Here is a 20,975-nt window from a genome sequence, read left to right on the forward strand (position 1 = left end):
GTAACTCAGAATACACAGCAAACATTGACTGATCCAAAAAAGCATTTGATGTGTCTAGCTGTGCCCTATTGTAGTAGTGGATGCTTTACATATTTACACTTATTCACTAAACCAGCAGGGACAATGATGCAGGACAAAGGTATCACATTTCTTTACTCTAAATTCCTATCCTGTAAACAAGGCCTTATTTTTTATTTTTTATTCAGGCCAGGAGACAATGTCAACAAACCATCATGTTAATGAAACCAATAGGCTACAATTTTTGACTCTTGCAAATAATATTTTCCTCCAGCTTGGGACACGGTTGAGGACTGTGGTTAGGAAAGTCTGCCCATGTAGCAGGCATGGTCAGTGTAAAAAAAAAGATTATTTTCTAAATATAAAATGTATCCTTGGTAGTACAGACAGTAAAACACATTGTAACTGTCCTGCGGTTTTGTTTGTCCTTGATGTGTTGTGTCCATAATACTTGACTCACATCCTTATCCTTTTTCTCATTCTATTCTGCACGTACCACAAGCTATATAGGATATTAGGGATTACATTTCAGTATTCCGTTATCAGTGTTTTGGTATGTATCTAATACAGACTTTACAAAATACCCCAACTGGGCAAATAAAATATTGATATTGTTCGCCCTAAATAGACTCCATTACCATCTTAAAAATGCAAAAATAGTGTCTAGCTAAATTGCTCATTGCATATCATAGCCCTTTCCTCTTCTCAGAGTTATGTATTGTCTGTGTTGGCCTAAGTCTTCTTTCGTACCCTCATCACCCTACATAACCTTTTATATAACTTCTGGATGAGCAGTCATAGAGCAGCCATTTTTAACCATGTTTTTTTGGAATCCCCGGATAGCTTCAAAAGTTGCTAGGGGTTCCTCAAACTGTTGCTGATTTACCTCTCTATCGATGACGTCTTCAAAGTTCTGGGGCCAACACCACTTGGTAGAGCAAGTCGTATAAAGTTTTAGTTGATTTTAAGGATAATATACTAGCAACCACTCTAAGGGGGCATTCTTTCCACTGGCCACCAATTTAAGAGGATTTTGTCCCCTCTCTTGCCTAAGTAAGAATTCCCTAAGACCTGAAAATTATTTCAAGAGTTCCTCAGGGGTAAAAAGGTTGAGAAAGGCTATTATAGGATATCTCCTGCGTCATCTGGGAGTTCTGACATCACATCCAAGGTTTGAGTCGGAGCGCCATTTAAAGCGAAGAAAAAAATGTTTTTTCAGTTCAGTGCACAGCTGGCCTGCTTCCTATTTTAAGTTGCTGATTGATGCAGAAGCTCAATTTGGTAACATATTATGGAGTCATATAACAATGGGAGAAGATGTGTTCTGAAAACACTTTGTAAGCATGCCATAAGGAAGTATTATGCTGTCATGCAACCTCTATGTGCCCAGGGAGAGGTGGAAGGGTGATAATGGCACTAGCAATTTTCAACGTCAATCCACACTTTCAGTCATTGTAGTACCAATAATTGGAGAAATGTCTATGTTTTATCAGGGTGCCACCACTAATACATTATGCTGTGTGTACAGCAGTAATGTAAAAAAAATGCATTTGTTAAAGGTAAAGATTACTCCAGATGTAAAAAAAAAATAATTACCGGTAGTATACAGATCTTACACTAGAATCAATTACAATTAAATGTTTTTCTGCTTTATGCATAGTTTCAGCCTGAGATTATACCTGGGTTTCATCAGGAATCAACTTCTAGGACTATTAACTAAGAAGTCCTATCTGCCCATATTCCAGTGAATGGGAGGGGATAAATCCATTTTTTGCATAGGGCAGATCGCAGTGCAGTTCCTAAAAGTAACAAATCTCCTTTGGCCACACAGTTGTTTGAAGATTTGGTTGTTGGCAACCATGTGGTTTTACACCACAGAGGTGAATGGGTCCTGTCTGTCTTTTTGTATTAGCAAAAAAAAAAAGTGAGTGAAGTGGGAGTTTCTATGGAGAAAACTTTCCAAGGGGAACAAGTTATCTTAGACAAGTAAAAATATTTTGAATGATTGTTTACAACATTATGTTAGGATATTCGTTTTGTAAATTGGGCAAAACACTGCATAAGTTCTTCCACTACTTCTTGAAATGGAAAGAGATGCTTGGCACAATATTGGTTTGAACTGGATTTTGTTGTAAAACATTATTAGAATTATCTTACCAGATCCTCCCTGTTTGGACATCATGAATACACCCTCTATATAGTCCATGGGACAACATCATGACGAAGCAGAACATTGCCAAGCATGTCTGTAATTTGTTTTCAGGATCCGTGGTTATTTCTGGGAAAAGCATTGAGCCAGTTACCGAAAGGATGGGAATTCCAGGAAATGCCATTTAAAAAATGTTGTTGTTGTTTCTGCAAAGATGAAATAAATTTAGGTTTCTAAATTTGGAAATCATGGCTGGCTGTATGATAAATTAATTTTAAAACAATATTGTGCAAAATGGCCTCTGTAACAGTTATATATGTTTTATCAGATCAGATTTTGGGGAAACTCTTTCAGTCCAAGAGACTCTCATGGGCTAATGCCTGGGGCAATGGCATCCACCTTCAGGATTTTCATTTATTTTATTTTGTTTCACTTTTTGGACACTTGTGGACATGTATATCTAAATTCAGTTCAGGGTTAGTGGATGCTAAGTAAGCAATAAACCATCTTTGTTGTCTACCCATTATATATATTGACTCCCAATACTGCATTTATGAATCCATTTAGACTAAAATAATCACAATCTAAAGTTTAACATATGCCATCATTCAATGGTACGCATGGCAACATGATACCTAAATCCAGCCCTGATAATATGGCCTGTCATTGTTACTTGTAATAATGTTGTAAAATTGTGTCCACTATATACACTCACGGCTTTTTCCTGATTGCCCTTCCAAGCGATTTTGAGCTGTTGTGGGAACTGGAATTATTATCAGGAACTTATAGAAAAGTTGTATAATTGTGGTCCATTGTGGGAAGACAAGAGGAGTCACCAAGTCACTTTCCGTGCCCCACTCACAATAATACTGGAAGTGAAATGCTTATCTATCCCAATGACAGGTGCATCCGTGTATCCCTTGGAAATCGCTGTATGATTGTCACCTGACCTCATTTTCAGAACAATTCTGTTCTGACCTCAGATCCTCATTGTAAGGTGGTAGAACGTCATAAACCCAGACACGTCTCTATAACTGTTATCAGTTCAATATACATGTTTGAGTCAGACATATCCTGTTTGGAAGACAATTATCGGTGCAGCTATACAAATTCAGATTTTTAATGAAATATAGCATAGCCCTTTAGCCCTAGTAAACTACTCCCTTTCCTTCCCGTGATAATGTCTGACTGATTATTTTTGCAATAGCCTGGCATGAATTCATCATTTTGTGAAAAAGCTCCAGTTTTATTAGTAGGAATTCTTTTTCTGGCTAATGCATGATTTATGAATAAGGGGCATTCTTCCTCTGCAGCGTTTGGAAGACGGCCTTTTCATAGGACTGTGACATGCAAAGTTCTTTTTATTTTTGCATGCCGGTAAAAACTCGTTAATCTTCACACAAAAATTACTGTTTAATTTTTGAAAGAATGATGTTGTTGTTAACTGACACATAAAGTTTTGAACAGCACTGGATTCAAGAATTTCTGCTTGTCATTAGGTTTTTCTAAGCCAAATGAGCACTTGTGGTTACATAACCAACCTCCACTAAATTAGATAATGGAACAATGGGAATTTTCAGGGAAATAAATGGACAAGGGATTAATGCAAATTAAAGGAGGCGTTCTGTTTCTCCGTAAATGCTGTCCCAAACACAATACAAACTCCATTTCAGCTTCGCACAACTATTATTTACATTTCCACTTTTTAACTGAGGATTCTGCAATTTTGTGCAAAAAAGGAGTCAAATTGCTAGCCCTACCTTCCCATATTGTTGGGGTCCAATGCTTATTTAGTGCAGGAGGCAAATAAAGAATTACTTACCTATCAATTCCATTCCTGCAGGCTTCCTTTGCCCAGGACAACCAGTCTGACAAAGCCATTTCTGTTGTATAGTTATCAGGCATCCGCTTGTCAATGTCATGTACAACGCAGGGGATATTATTCAGCTGAAAAACAGTTAGCATTAGGGCAGGCAAAGTGTTTATTGTTAAATGTGGACTATAAGCTTGGTTGGGAAGAGATCCCCTTCTTCTGTATCATAGTTTGTCATCAAAATAATATTTAAATTAAAGTGGAAAGTTATTTGGAAAAAGTTAAAGCAAAAACATCAGCATTACAGCCAGGTAACTAAGATGCTCAAAAGGAGAGGACGGCAATGGCAGCCGACGTCATGCTCTTGTAACAGGGGGAACAGTAAGTCATTATAAAGATTGGTACATCCTAATATGTCTATTTATTAAGGTTCTGACCCTACCTCGTTGTTGGAATTAAAAGTGGGCTCAAAGTCATTCAACTCCTGCCATACTTACATTTATTTTGCCTATTATTTTATGAAAAGCTGGAAAAATGCTGTGTTGCATACTCACTATTTCTAACTATTTTATTCTGTACACTGTCCTGTATATTCCCTGATCCACATCCTCTCACTCTGTATTCTGTGCCGTGCATTCCCTACACTGTCCCCATTCTGTACATTTCCTTTTCCCTACACTGTCCCCATTCTGTACATCTCCTGTTCTAAACCATCTGATTCTGCACACTATGCTAGTCATTTCCTACTCCACATTGTCTTATTATATGTGCTTTGCTTTTTGGGGGCCCCACTTTATATTTGTCAAGGACCCCATTTTTTAATCCCTATATAAGCTCTTTATTTCTCCATTTGTGTCACACTCTAGAACAAATTTATGGCCACCAGATTTTTGTAGGTAACATTGACATAGAAGTTTTACAGCGTCTGTCTAGAGATTACTATGCAGCTGTGATCTTATTAAAGGCGAAATAAAGAGTTTTCAGCAGCCTCTGTGCACAGATACCATTATATGGGATAATATAAGGAATATCAAGGGCCAATTTATATATCCCATGTTGTGTATTAACTCATGCACATTGCTCTCTGATCCGCAGAGAGCTTGATATGCCACTTGAGCTGTGTTTGGGTGTTGTACCAAAATGTTTTCTCTGTAATTAGGCAGAAGGGAGTTCCCATCTAAGACATATACTCTCGGTGACTACACCCTTTACAGTGTGTTCAGTGCTTGCTTACTTTTGGTAAGTTTTTTTTTTATTTTTACATTTTGGATGTAAGATCTAACTTTTAAACCTAAGTAAATTGTTTTGCTTGGAATGGCTTTGAACCATTAATGTGCAGCATTGACAATTTCAAGAGATCTTAATCCAATCAATACTACAGTATGCATACAGGTGTCTATTTACTATTTATTATGTAAAGCATCAGTATTTGACCTGATATGTATATGTTTTTGGGCGAACATCTTGATGAATATTTGGTGCAGTCAGCTATTTATAAAAGTTGCTAAAGATTTATTAGTAATAAGTCATGTTATTTGCTGTGACTGTAGTCTTGCTGGTATTGAACTTTTATGCATGATAAAATGATTCCCTCTTATTAACCCTGCAACCTAATAGTAATCTTCATTGCTGCTCTGCTCTAAACATTTTATCATAACAAATAATTATATAGGTGGACTTCTGAAAATGCTTTTTAGGGCTTGTGGACATAGGTGTTTGTTTCAGAAATGTGTTTGGGCTTGTGTACACAGAAATTTTTCTCTGAGCCTGTCAGCAGTTAATGAACCTTTTTGACAAGAGTTGATTGACGCAGCAAATTTAGAAATAGTTGATATGGATTCTGCATACCTGTATGTGTTGTTGGTTTGCTAAGCATTATAAACAGAAGGAAGACTTCAATGAGCTGTGAATATATTATACAATAATCTTTTTTTGATATATTTAAAGTCCAAATCAAGAAAAAAAGAAAAATGTTTAAGGTATCCTAAAAAATACAAACCTTGTACCTAAAATCATACAGGTGTGTGTGTTATACAAAAACATTCATATTACACAGGCTTACCTGATTTGCTAAAGTTGTGTGTCAACCCCAAAGGCTTTTAAACCTCCAAAACGTAGATGTGATTCTTCCCATAAATGTTCAATGCAACTTGTGCTTAGTTCTCCAAACAAACTGGCTATACTCGTTTCACTGGGATCTGACTTTTCTTAATATGTGGGTTATGGCTGCATATTCTGCAGGTTGCAAATAAGAAGGCTTTGCATCACACAACTTGTGGCAAGAGGAATCAGCGCAAACAATCTCCTAACAGAACATAAAATTAAAAACAGCTTTTAAAAAATCTAAAAATATGCAGCATACCAGCATACACATTTCATCACTTTCATAAAATTATTAAGGGCCTTTGTCAGAACAGCACATGTGAGTCAGTGGAGGGCTAGAACACTGGATGAATTTATGTTCGCATTTGGATGGAAGCTATTAGACTTACCTTTTGAAGGTTTTTTTAAATGCCTTTACCATATTTCCTTTTTTCGGGCCTCTTTTCCAGCACATGGCAGTTCTCAGTGATACAGAAAGTATTGCTGATATGTTTATGTCAATACTCAGCATCATTGTACTATGCAAAATGTTGTGTACCAACATGTCCATCTGAATTTCCAATTATCTTTTTTTCTTTTTTTGTATTGTTTTTCTAAAAACCCAATAAAAATTCATTGAAATAAAAAAAAATGTGTCCTTAAAGAGGTAGGTCCATCACACAGCAGGTCCTGCACTTCAGTACGTAGGGTGTAACTTGGCATTGCAGTGCCCCAGCAACACTGATCTAGACTTGCCAGCCCTGCTAGCCTCTTGTAGTGTTCCCGAGGGAGTGAAGCCTACAGACATAAGCCTATCATGCCTAATAAAAAATATGGCCCTGAGGGTATAAAATTAAATCCTTATAAATCTTTTAAAAATGTACAAACTATTTAGGAGAACAAATCAATCATTTTAGGTTACATTGTTAGCAAGTGTGGATTTCTTTTAACTTGCATGATGATGAAGATTTTTAATGATTACCTTGGTTCAATGGCTGTACTGCAGTAACTGCAGGTATTTAGCAGCTTTGTGCTGTATTTGTGTATGACGTTAACCAATATTGACACTGCTAAACTTGGCCTCCGCATCTAGACAAGCTATTCCCAACCAGGGTTTCACCGAATCGTTGGGTTCCTCCAGTGGTTGTTAGGGGTTCATTGAGCTTTACCTTAATTATCTCCCATCTGATGGTGCCTGCATAATTCTAGGTTCAACGCTTTTTAGCAAAGCCAATAGAATGACCACAGAGAGCTTTTTAGCTGTCTAGAAGGATTGCACTAAGTGACGTCATCTGAGCCTGCAATGGGAGAGTGGACGGGTTGTGTCCAGGGATACAGCTCGCCCACCTCTCAGAGCCTTGGAACTGCATGGGGAACGTGGTCCGTGGCTCTGGGCGGTGTGTCCCCTTAGCAGGGTCCTTCTCCTGACCCCACTCGGGGGTGCACCAATCAGAGCCGCAGACATCCGGTTGTCGACCGCTGCTCTAGAACAGTGTTTCTCAACCATGGTTCCTCCTGTAGTTGCTAAAAGGTCCATGAGCAATGAGCAAGGGTGTGGCAATGTGTAAGGGTGGCATTCTTCCCAGTGACCACAACATTATTGTACTGTGAGCTGTGGATATAGTAATTATAGCAGGGGTTCCCTGAAGACTGGAAAGTTATTTTAAAAGGTTCCCCCATGTTAAAAAGGTTGAAAAACAATGTTCTAGGCTATAATACATGGTTAGTATGGCTATAGGTTTATTTTGAACTTTGGACTGTTTGCGTTATTCCAACTCCACCCAGTTGTAACTAGATCATTTAATTCATAATTTATTGTCTCCCCAAGACATTGGGGAGATAAAGAAATGTTACACCCTTCCTTTCCATTCTCGGAAATAGGAATACTTTTCTATATTCTGTAGGACCTGAGTTGCTAACCTCTTGCATGCCTCTTTGCATGGTCTTCCTATGTCTGCATGGGATTCTTCCTATGGTCATAAAAACCAGATAACAGGTTAATATGCTCTCAAATTTACTGACTATAGGAGAGTCATTATAGCACAAGTGGTTCCTATTACCGGTGTCATAATCAATACTTTACAAGGCACAATGTGTCAAAATAGTAAAATTTAAGTACACAGTTTACCACATGGAGGAAGAAATACCACTGAGAAAACTTCCAGGAGGGTCAGCACTGTATGAACGTTAGAGGTCTTACCCATGGGCCTCCTACCGGTATAACATCTGCTGCATAACTTACTATTTGATGATTTCCTCTGTAGTTTAGTAGTCAGACCTTTTCTATTTTTTCTTCTTGTTCCTAATACTACTTTGTTGTTCTTTGTTATGCATAGTTGTTTTTTTTTTTTCTTAACTTTAGATATCAAATGAACATTTTCTTAACTGAGTTTATTTGTGAATCACAAAGGGAACACATTTTTGTATCTGTTATGCCCCATGCAGATTTACCCATAGGAGAAAGTATTACATTTTTATGCATCTGCTTGGTAGAAGCTAGGGGAGTTTCTAGATTTTTCATTTGTGAAAAATAACTGAACAGGGAGCTAAGAATTACTACTGAGAAATAACTTTGAGTATGTAGATACACCTGGTCACTGCTTTCTGGATTGGAAGCATTGTCTTAGTTACTAACACTCTCCCAATATATGCTTCATTGTCTGGGAGAGGCAGCATGTGTAGCACCAATAAAGGAGGATTTATCTAGTGAAAGCTTTTTTGCATAGTCCACAAGGCTTTTGTATCAGATAGTAACATAGTTTGGGACTTGTCAAACAGGAGCCTTTAGATATACTTTAAGTTTCTCATAGTAAAGAGATATGCAGAGTTGATATGACTGCCTCAGCCATCTTTTATATATATTTATATATATATATATATAATTGATATTGTCCCTTTAGTTTTATCCATTTTATCACATTACTATTTGTGTTGAAGCTATACATAGGGCTACTGCAGATCCATCCAGCACTGGCTACCATTTATACTTGAGTATAAACCAAACTTTTCCCCCTCGAAAAACCATCAGAAAATGCATTTCACCCTTGGGGGTCACACTAGTGAATGTTGCTGTGTTGCTCATGTAAAGTGTGCAACAAACTCTTGCCATTGGAGATGATGAGCAGTTGTTAAAGAATTTGTTACACACTTTACATGAGGATACAGTGCCATCTACTGGTAGCAAACAAGAATGCACAAAAGATAATTGAAGACATAAAAATTACACTATCAAAAGATATAAATACTGCATATATGTGATTTTACTTTTTATTCTTGTAAATAAAGGTTTTAAAAATATCACACCCTGATTTATTATAGCTCTCCAAGGGTGGGGAAGATACACTTTCATCAGTGAACCTGGGTTATCCAGCAAACCTGGAACTGAATTGAAAACATTTGGTAACAAATAGCAAATTTTTATTAATATTATTATTATTATTATTATTATTATTAATAATAATAATAACCAGGATTTATATAGTGCCGACATATTACACAACGCTGTACATTAATTAAATAGGGGTTTCAAATAAACAGTAGATACAGACAGTGACAAGTGGGGGAAGTATCACATAATAGGAAGGGGGATATGGAATGGTGGGAAGTAGTGAGGGTTTTAAGAGGAAGACAGGTAGGTAACTTTGAAAAGATGGGTTTTCAGTGCTCTTTTAAATGAGCAGAAAGTAGGAGCAAGCTGAATAGGATGAGGAGGACCATTCCAGAGAGTCGGGGCAGCTCTAGAAAATTCTTGGAGCCGTGCATGTGATGAGGTTATGAGAGAGAAAGTCATTAGTAGGTCATTGGAGGAGCGGAGAGAGCAGCTAGGGGAATATTTTTCTGCCGAGTCAGAAAGGTAAGTGGGACAAGAACTGTGTAGGGATTTGAATTTAATGCTAAGGTAGCTAATGAAGAGAACTACAAAAAGATGCAGCAGAAGAGGAGCGGAGGGAAGGATGGATGAGTCTGGCTGCAGCATTCATAATAGGACATCCTAAATGTTTCAAAAGCTTATATTTGCATATAGGTTTTATTGATATCTGTATATGGGGATAGCCATATTTGTTCATTATATATACACTAACACAATGTTTTTGCTATATTGTTTCTTGCAAAAAAATCCACACAGTGTAGCTGATCTGCAAATCTCTATATCAAATAGAATCCCAAAAATATAGAATTTTAAATATTGCTATATGTGTTAGACCTGAGAAATAAAGATGTATGTTGCGTATGACATTTTTATTTGGATTCTAAAGCTGCAAAGTGTTTGTTCTGATGCCCATCCTTGGTGATTTATATATATTTACAACAGCCATTTATTACATAGCATTATACATTATAGTCCTCTACATCTAGTATAAGAATCCTGGGAACAAAGCCATAAAATATGGTGCAACATGGTTAGATATAAATGTGTTTGCTTTGAAGATTGGATGGATGAACATCTGCAAAATTGTGATAGGAGTTGCTTCGAACCACAGTGGCTCAGGGGTTAGCACTCCAGCCTTTGCAGCGCTAGGTCCTAGGTTCAAATCCCAGCCAGGACACTATCTGCATGGAGTTTGCAGGTTCTCCCCGTGTCTGTGTGGGTTTCCGGTTTCCTCCCACATCATAAAAACATGCAGTTAGGTTAATTGGCTTCCCCCTAAAATTGACCTTAGACTACAATAACCACATATGACTATAGTAGGGACATTAGATTGTGAGCTCCTTTGAGGGGCAGTTAGTGACATGACTATGAACTTTGTACAGTGCTGTGTAATATGATGGCACTATATAAATACTGTATAATAATAATAATAACCCAGCACCAAATCATACTCAAACATCATGCCTAGTTACCATCACTTTCAAGGAGTCAGTATCACTTTCCGGAAGTCAAAGTCACTTGTCAAGAGTCAGCCTTAGGCATGCATGAAATTGATGATTTCCATTTTGCTCAAAACTTCATACAATTTTAAAGCCCAATGTTATGTACACAACATGACAGTTTTGTCACAAAAATTCTTGGAGGGGCAAAAGTGTTTTTTTTTTTTCCGCATAGATGTCAAGACACATTTTTATAGCATTCAATGGTTAATTAGAATTAGGAATTTCTCCTATTAGAATCCAAATGCTTGCATATACAGAGTGTGTTTCCCCCCTCCCTTTTGGTTATATCAGGCTTAACCCACACAACGTTACCCCAATGTTGTGGAGTGCTGCACCTTTTAATAAGAGGACTCTTGGTTATCCACCCCCTCACCCTAGGGAATAAATATTGGAGTCAGTCAAGTCTAGAAAAAAACGCAAAACATATTAGGAAAAGATATCTTTATTATTACTTTTTTTTTCTTTTAAACTTTGCAAGGTCCAGGAATGTCCAAAGATGAAATCCCATGTGGATGTATGCTGTTCCGGGCAGATCCTTACTCAATAGGAGGAGTTCTGCCCACTCTTTGAATAAATGGGCCCAGCTGTACTTACGTCTGTCAATGAGTCATTCAAAGGGATCCTAAGATATCTGGAGGATTTCAGTGTATGACTCATGATTAAGAAAGTTTAATGGAATCTGAGTCATTCTCTGAAATCCTCCAGCACTTAGTATTACAGCGTATGCTCATTAGGACATTTAGCTTTATGCTTTTGAGTCAAAACTAAGGTGGTCAATATCTATCCACATCACTAGACCACAGTCAGCATCACTAGACAGTAGTCAGAATCAATTGTCAGAAGTTACTGTCAATTTCTGAAGTGAGTGTCACCTGGCAATAGCTAGCTGTCAGGAGTCAGCATTTCTTATGTGTTAGCATCACTTGCCAGTAAACCAAGTCACTTTTCATGATTTAGTGTCACTTTTCAGGAGTCAGAATCACTAGTCAGTATCACTTGTTAGAAGTCAATGATTACTTGTCGGCAATCATTGTCAATTGTCAGAGTCTGGGCCACTTTTCCTGAGACAGAGCAACTTGTCAAAAGCAAGCATCACTTTCCGGGAGACAACGCCACTTGTCACAAGTCATCATTACTCATCTTTAGTTATCATCACTTGTCAAAAAGTTGGAATCCCTTTCAGATGTCAGAGAAACTAAATAGCAATCAGTCACTTATCAACAGTCAGTGTTACTGATCAGGTGACAGATTGACTTACCTTCCGAATCCCTTTCCAGGAGTCAGTCACTTTCAGAAATCAGCTTCACTTGTCAATAAGGACTATATACATATTTTTCTATGCCTCTTCTGTTTTTTTCAAAGGATAGGAACTTGTGACTGCTGACACTTATACACTTGGTAATCTGGCATGGCAGCAAAGAGTGTGAACAATTTTATACAGCCACTAAAAAGTAAAACTAGCTGCTTCAGAAGGATTTTAAGAAGAAGAGGTTAGCAGTGAGACCTGTGTATTTCTCCTAAAAAAGAGTTTCTTTAATTTGAAATAATAATAAATAGGAAACTAACTTTATTGCCACAGATACTGGAATAATGTTGCCCAAAGATAATATGCAAGGTTTTAGCTTTAGTATGATTACATTGTTTTGCAATGTCTAATAACACCATAAATAAGAATATATTTCTAACAATAAATAGGAAACATGTGAGTACTGTGCATTGTCACATGGCTGCAATTCGTCTTGCATTGTTTAAATTTAGACAATTTGGTGCTTGGACATTAGCATGAAAGTCTGGCCATTCAAAGCCACGATTCACTCACCATTTAAAAACAATTTTCTATGGTCTTTACCGACACATGGCAACTATGCAAAATATTTGTATTTCATGAAAAATGAGCTACATCTGGCTAATATGTGCCCTTGCTTCTTCAAAGGTTTTGCTATTTCACATTCTTCGGCTCAATATCAGTTTCCTAATATTGGGTTTCTTTTCCTTCAATTGAATGCATACTCTTTTCTGAAATGTGTTAAAGTTTTGCAAAAATTGTTAATATATGTAATTTCTAATTGTTAATTACGTATGCTGGTTTGGTCTTCTGATTTGTGGTGCTACAAAATAAGAATGTATTTATGAAAGACTGAACAGAAAATTCACCCACGAGTCAAAATTCTTTGGGTTTTATGCAGCATGTTCTGGCAGGACCCACCGGTACCCTCTCTTGTGTACCAGGTGTGCTGGAAAGGCTGGTGTCAGTTAACATTGGCGTGCTTTGGGGGGAACCTTGTTTTCTGGGGGAACACCCCTCAAAGAAATCCTTAATTCTGTAGGGCAAGGGGATAGTTTAAATATTGTGTTAGGTGAAAAGTGCGTGAATGGGTAGATTTTATAATAAATCTACATTTACTGAGGTATAAATAATATGACAAGTACAGGAAAGGTCTTTTCTATTAAAGAAAACTTGTTTGGCCAGTTTTGCTGAGTTACATTTTTGTGTTCTTAAGTTTAAATCCAAGGAGTATTCTGTCCTCTCTTGGGCTTATTCTTCCTGGAAATATATTGTCAAAGGGTAAACTTTGTTGTGAAATCTACAATTTCGTAACACCTGATTTTAATACTGATCAGTGATGGAAAACGTGTCTTTAATGTGCCGTGCTGATTGATCTTATATGGTACTTTACTTTAATAAACAAGAATAGAGATATTAACACTTACAGTATAGCAAGACCATGCTAGTCCATTTTGTTCATTTATATGAAATATATAGGTTGGTACCTCATTGGTTGGGGTATACCATCAAATTAAAGCCCTCTTTCAATGGTGACACCAACCCATATGCCTGGATTGCAGGGCTGGTATCCTTTGGAAGTGGTCATGTTTTTTTTTCCAATTTTACATAAAAAAAAGAAGCACAACTGTCTTTGCTGACAGCTAATCCACTGTAAATGAACTGTGATTTCAAAACAATGCCAGGAGAAACCCCATTGTTTTCCCACCCACACCAGATTGAAGAAGTGACTTTTTACCTTTTTTGACCATTTTACCGAATTCAGTTTCCGTTGGGAGACATACAGATATATCAGGTCTGTTGGGGTGCATTCCCAAGCAATTTCTTACAGGATAATGTGTATTGTTTTATCCTCTATTTTTTTAAACAATAGATCAAAGATTGAACATGCATTGATTCCCCCAGAGCAGTGAACCCCAATGCACACGTGTGAGTTACCAAGCTATGTGTTGTGCCACAATAAAACAATCTATTCATTTTGACAATAGAATACAAATCAGAAATGCTCTAAAAGGTTTTTTTAATGCAGCTTACCAGAATGTACAATAGAAAGCTATACTGCTTTGTAAAACAGTGAAACAAAGGTGTGTTCCATGTTGACAATGAAAGACAATCTGGTGAATGAATTTCTGCATTGTAGTGACATGTATATTACCTAATAGGTGAAAGAGAGTACAGGTAGTCCCCGGGTTACATACGAGATAGGGACTGTAGGTTTGTTTTTAAGTAGAATTTGTATGTAAGTTGGCACATGTACATTATTTTAATAAATGCAATTAGGACAGATGTTTGTCTTAACATATTATTAGGCAGCACGGTGTCAGTTACTGTATAAAATCCTCACTGTAAATTAATCACAAACAAAGCAAAAAAAAAACTTAATGGAGCCTGGACATTCATTAACTTCTGGAGCAAGCTGTGCTTTGATATGCAAAAAGAAACAACTGCAGAGATTGTATTGGTCATTAAAGAGTTACAAGAGGCTGCAGAACAGCTCAGCCCTCAAGATCACCCACAACCGCAGCTGTGTTTAGCAAAAGGTTTCTTCTGCAAGTCATGCAAACTGCCCCCCTTCAAGCCTCCATCCTCGTTCGTATCTAGAAGGCGTACGTATGTCGGATGTCCTTTACTCGGGGACTACCTGTAAAAAGGGTCAGATAGATACCAGTGAATTGTGGTTGTTTATTAGGAAAGAATATATTCTGTATATTAGTTTGAAGAAAATTTAGTTTTGAAATTGTTTTTAAAATGTTCTTGTTTTTTTTCCAAATGTTTAGCTCAAGTAAAGAATGAACTCAAGTAATAATGGAATTTCCCTTGAAGATATGGACTTCTTAAACTATACTTATGAGTACTACGACTTGGATGAGGCGCCATATGGTGCAAGAGAGCCGCAGGCACTCCATATAGCATCTATTGTAATCTACTCACTAGCATTCCTACTTGGGGTTCCTGGAAACTCCATGGTTATCTGGTTCACTGGTTTCAAGTGGGAGAAAACTGTGAGCACACTGTGGTTCCTCAATTTGGCCATTGCAGACTTAATATTTGTGCTTTTTTTGCCTCTACACATCACATATGTGGCTACAGACTTCCACTGGCCTTTTGGAAAAATACTTTGTAAAGTCAATTCATTCATTGCTATTCTGAACATGTTTGCTAGTGTGTTTTTTCTCACCGTAATCTGCTTTGACAGGTATATCTTTTTGGCCTGTCCAAACTTTTCTCAGAAGCATAGAAGACTGACCAAAGCTGGCATAGTCAGTGGGCTGGTATGGATAACTGCCGCCATTATCGCTAGTCCAGCTCTGTATTTTAGAGACATTGCAAAAGATAGCCAAATGACCACCATCTGCTTCAATAATTTCCATGAAAGTGATCATTCTGTTATCCAGAAGATTCACACATCTCTTACCCTAATAAGGTTTTTTTTTGGGTATCTTTTTCCTCTGCTAACAATGATTATATGTTATACAACCCTGACCATCAAACTGAAGATGCTAAACAAAAAAGCCAACAGTAAATTCTTCTGGGTGGTTCTGGCCGTTGTGGTGGCATTTTTTATCTGCTGGACTCCTTTTCACATATTTAGTTTGCTGGAGTTAAGGATCCATCATACTGATGAATATAGTGAATGGCTAAGAATTGGAATGCCTATTTCAACCAGCCTCGCCTTTGTTAACAGTTGTATCAACCCAATATTTTATGTTCTGATCAGTAAAGTGTTCAGGACACACTTAGAGGCCTCGCTTGCAGAAATATTTAAACACACTTTACGGGACATGAAACAGACATCTACAAGAAGTGAAAGGCTTGTGGACTCAGAAAACAATTCAACATATTGTGAAACAGTCTCCTAAAAAGGTAAAATATATAAAGTAAAATACAAGGAAAAATGCTTTTTCTTCTGTTGCCATTCATTTCACTGCAGGAGAAATATAAGAGCTTATTAGACATCCATGGATGTTTCACCAAACTAAAGAAATAACAGGTCAAAACAATTTCTTGGTAAACTGATATCATTTTAACATGACAGCCTGCATTTATAAAATAGATTGCAAATACATTTTTCAAACCTAATGCAATCATTCTTTGTGGTCTTCGTCATGAGGATAAACCACCACAGAAGCTATTCCTGGCACTCACTGGTCACTAATTGTTTTTACTTCTTATAGATTCTCTGAACAATAGCATATTGGTATTCTATCTAAAAAGTAGGCTAAATCCAAGTAGTAGTTATATGAAGCAGGATACAGAAAAAGACTAATAGCAACAAAAAAGCAAGCTGGAGCAGAAGACGCATAGGAGTAGAAAAAGCAAGCTAAGGAAGACTCAGAGGAAAAAGAGCAAGCTAGAGAAGAAAACTCATGAAAGTAGAAAGGTAAACCAGAGCAGAAGACTTAGAAATAGAAAATCAATCTAGAGAAGGACACTCATGGAAGTCATAGGAGAGGAAGACTCATTATTTTGTGATAACACGACTGGCTAATATTGGGCTGGGATCCACTTGATTGGAGATTTTGATGTAACTGTTTGCTTATAAAGGGTGGAAAAGCCTGAAGATGGAGAATCTATAGAAATAAATTGTTAACCATTCATATAACTTCCAATTTGATAAAAAAAATTGATAAAAATATTGCATTTGCTAATTTAGGCAAAGTGATTGGGTCTCTATAAAGCCAACCCCCCACGACTACTCACCTTCACAGTGCTCCCAGCTCTTGAGGACAAGGAGCAAAATTTGGAAGATCACATGCTCCTATTGCTGGAAGGACCTGGAAGGCTGTGACATAGGAGGGCGTATTGGTGGGTCGAAGGATGGGCTTTAAAGAGAGCCAGTTAATGGAGACATTGGGTAAGTCACTAGACGAATTAGGTAAGTCACTATGTTTGGAGAAGCCAGATTTTAAATAGACACATATCATTTCATTAGTATCCACTTCCCTTTATCCTGAATTCCATATATTAAGAAACTCCACAACTAACTGGTTATTTTATTAACACAAGGATCAATCACATATGAGCAGAACTCTTCCACAATAATTTGCATTCAGTGAAATGCCATTATTTGAGTTATATATACTACTGGCTAAACTATTGCAGGGCAATTTTCATTGCCAGTCTTTACCAGGGAGAAAATGGCACCAGGGATGTCTGCTCAATGTATAAATACACAATATTATTTATGTAGCAGATAATATATATGAAATTAGCATTATGATAAATAGAGTACATATGGGATACATGATAGCTATGTTATATTCTAAAAACCTTTATATGAAAAAAATGTATTTTTAAAAACTATTTTATAATTTAGATAAAGTGCTTCATCTGTAAATTTGCACTGGAAAATTTGGATTAAACGGATATAGAAGAGAATGTAATTTCATGATGTAACTCAGGAATCACAATGTCATATTAAAATAGTAAGAGATATGAAAATGATTTTTACTATTATTATTTTTATTTTGATTACATAAAATAATTAAGACCAGGTGACATTTACACTGGACTTGTGTGCTACAAATATAAAAAAAATGTGTTGTACTAGAGGTGTACAAATATCAAAATGCCTTAATAAGTAGGTTTCAGTCAGAACATTGTAGCAGAACATTTTAGGTGAGGTCCCTATGTATACATGAGCATCCATGATTAAAAAAATGAAATCCAAAAAATGAAAGGGATGGAAAGTTTGCAGTAAAAGTATAGTAAGAAATTTACAAGAGGAGCTGAACAGCTGTGCAAGAATGAAGGGAAGGTTGGAGATGAGCTTTATGGAAATCTGATTTTAAAAGCAACAGCGCCACCTGCAGGTGAAAGTATATATAACACCAACTTTTTTTGGCTAGTAAGAATTAGATTATATCACTGCCTTTGTCTCTAATTGCCTTTTCTTTTTGAAAATTAAATTATATAAAAGACTTTGAGTTGTGAGTTTTGGGGATTTTATTTTGATTAACCATCTGAAATAAGTGATTTTTTTACCTTTTTGGTTTAAAAAATCTAAATACACAGATAACATTTTTGAGACAACTACATGTACAGTCAGACTAAACATCTATCATACAAAGTAAAGCATTAGATTGCCTATCAATACCTGTTATTGCTTTGCTTATGTATTTGTTATATTGATCAATAGAAATGGCCAATATAAAGCAGAAAATTCTACTTTTGTATGTAAAAATAACTGACTTAAAAACGGCCAATCAGCAATTTAATTAGCTCTTTTTTAAGTCAGTGCAATTTGCAAATATAAGTTGATTTTCTTACCTCTCATTAAACATCTCTAATGATCAGTTTAGTTTCTGGATATTTGTGATGTATTGTATGCAAAGAGACAGAACATATCTAAATACATTGAAATATTTATTTTATTGTGAAAGCAGAAGTAAAATATCGGAGAAATTCTAATGTATCAATAAATTCGATTTGTGAATATCTAATAATGATGTGTGTTGTTTATGTATTTTATCCTAAATCACGTTCCTAAAATTTCAGCTTGGGATCAATTCACTGTCACCCAAGACAGACAACTCCGCAAAGTACAAAAAAGCCCTTAAAAAAGTTGTCTTTCATTCTGGTCCTCTTGAGCTCAGCGATAACCAACATATAACTATATATAGATAAGGACTGCTGACTTTTCCAAATCGGGTAGCCCATGTTACAGCACTGGGATGATCACCAACACTGTTATACTCTTTTCCATACCCAGAAGAAATTGATATTCTAGCAGCTTAATAACGGGTAGCACGATGGCTCAGTGGTTAGCACTCCGGCCTTTGCAACGCTAGGTCCCAGGTTCAAATATCTGCATTTGCACCCAGCCAGGACACTATCTGCATGGAGTTTGCAGGTTCTCCCCGTGTCTACGTGGGTTTCCTCTGGGTACTCCGGGTTTCCTCCCACATCCCAAAAACATGCAGTTAGGTTAATTGGCTTCATCCTAAATTGACCTGACTACAATAATGATAAATGACTATGGTAGGGACATTAGATTGTAAGCTCCTTTAAGGGAGTTAGTGACACGACTATGGACTTTGTACAGCGCTGCATAATATGATGGCGCTATATACTGTGTAATATAAATATTAATAAAGCAGGAAAGTTCAGAAAATAAGAGTACCGGTATATGTTGCTGCAACTAGAAGTCAAAGTAAACTCATTGATGCTCTGCAAGTTCACATGTAGAATGCCAAGCCTTGCCAGTGTACAATAACTTAGATTAAAAATTGTGTGTTATTAGAGGACAGTGCTGCTGTATAGAGCTGTTTTAGTAACTGGGGTTCCCCTCATACTGTAGCCGATTGGCCTGCCATGTGATAAAGCAAGCATAGTTCTAGGGCCAACACCACTACGGTAGGTGCAGCCAGCTGCGTCATTCTAAAGTTTAGGTGTATAAAATGGGCACTCTTTCCACTGGCAATAAGGTTCCATTGATCCCCAAATAATTGGTTTAAATACAGGTTCCCCTGAAAAACATTTGAAGGCTGGCTGCCTTAGTCAAGGCTGGTAAAGAATGTAGCACAATTATCAGGAGTGTTCAGATTGGAGGTAACCACATGCAACTGCTGGCTTTCTAGCAGTAAAGATCACTTAAAATGTGCTTTGCTTACACTGGGTCATATTGGGCGTTTGGTCAAGTTTTTTCCCCATAGACATTGGAAAGTTAAACCACTAACAAGTCCTTAGTTCACTACTAATTGGATTTCTGCTCTTGGATAGGAACAGAACTTCACCATGAACCATTAAAGAAAACATGGAAGTTTGCCTGGAGTAACATTCCAGCCCATAATGCTTGTCAATATATCAGCAGCTGTATTTGCTTTTTATGCGCTGCCTCAGTAGTATATTGTTTTACAGGGTTTCATTTTACATATTTTAAGCATTTAAGGTTCACTCTGTTGCCAAGTCCTGTGTTCTTTCTAGAGATGTGCCCCGAGTACATTTAGTTCCCTTATTTCCCTAGTTGATAATGAAGTCCAGCTACCTCCAAAATTACTAGACAGACCTAGAAATACAAATGCAGTATACCAATACATGCATACAAAATACAGGGCTTTGTTTTAAACAAGCTCAATGATGGCTTTTAGATTGTAACTTGCTTAGGCAGATCACCTCAGGAATATGGGGAATTTAAAGCCAAAACAGATGCCAGCAGCCACATTATAGTAATTGTGGTGAAATGCACACCAGTGCAGGAGGCCTAAAAACATTTCAGGGTAAATATTCTGTGCTGACTGGCATCCTAGAACCTGTGAACCAAGCATCCTCAGCCACCTGGATTGTATAATAAGAGCCAAGTTGTCATAAAAAGGCTAGTTTTATTACAATGGTATCAGCCTCATACTGCCACATGTACTATGTCAACGTTAGACCCATCTTCAGTATTTAACCTCCCTGGCGGTACAATTAATGAGGATTTTTAAATGTAAAAGTGGTAATTTCCCACCCTCAAGCCTAAAACTCTTGGGCAGATGCCCAGCATTGCCAGGGTAAAAAGATGCTGGGCATCACTGGAGGATGCTGCTGGATTGTGGGAACAAGGTAGGACTTAATCTCGCTGGCAAGTGCACCTCGAGTGTGGCTTGGGGTAACTGCTTTTGGTATGGAAAATCCACTGAGCCACACTTGGGAGTACCGACAGGGAGGTTAAAAGATTAAAGCCAAATTTTCTTCAAAACGTATCTTTCCATAGAACACAATAGTTATACATTTCCTAATCCATTCAAATATCAATAAAGTCAGACTTTACAAAG

At 37.1% G+C, this 20,975-nt stretch overlaps 1 protein-coding gene across 2 annotated transcripts in view; it reads left to right on the forward strand.

The window, feature by feature from the left end:
• The window catches only part of CMKLR2 (chemerin chemokine-like receptor 2), a 24,096-nt gene extending 5,432 nt beyond the window's left edge, over positions 1-18,664 (forward strand). The window contains exons 1-2 of one of the 2 annotated variants that reach the window (XM_072418708.1): positions 5,113-5,219; positions 14,997-18,664. In XM_072418708.1, the coding sequence (XP_072274809.1) occupies positions 15,009-16,079 (1,071 nt within the window). In that variant the 5' untranslated portion in view covers positions 5,113-5,219; positions 14,997-15,008 and the 3' untranslated portion in view covers positions 16,080-18,664. Of the gene's footprint in view, positions 1-5,112; positions 5,220-14,996 lie in introns of those variants that run through there. The other variant, XM_072418707.1, reaches the window with a different exon arrangement.
• Positions 18,665-20,975: the final 2,311 nt, after the last annotated feature.

Source organism: Pyxicephalus adspersus, chromosome 7, assembly GCF_032062135.1.
Source record: "Pyxicephalus adspersus chromosome 7, UCB_Pads_2.0, whole genome shotgun sequence".
NCBI lineage: Eukaryota > Metazoa > Chordata > Amphibia > Anura > Pyxicephalidae > Pyxicephalus > Pyxicephalus adspersus.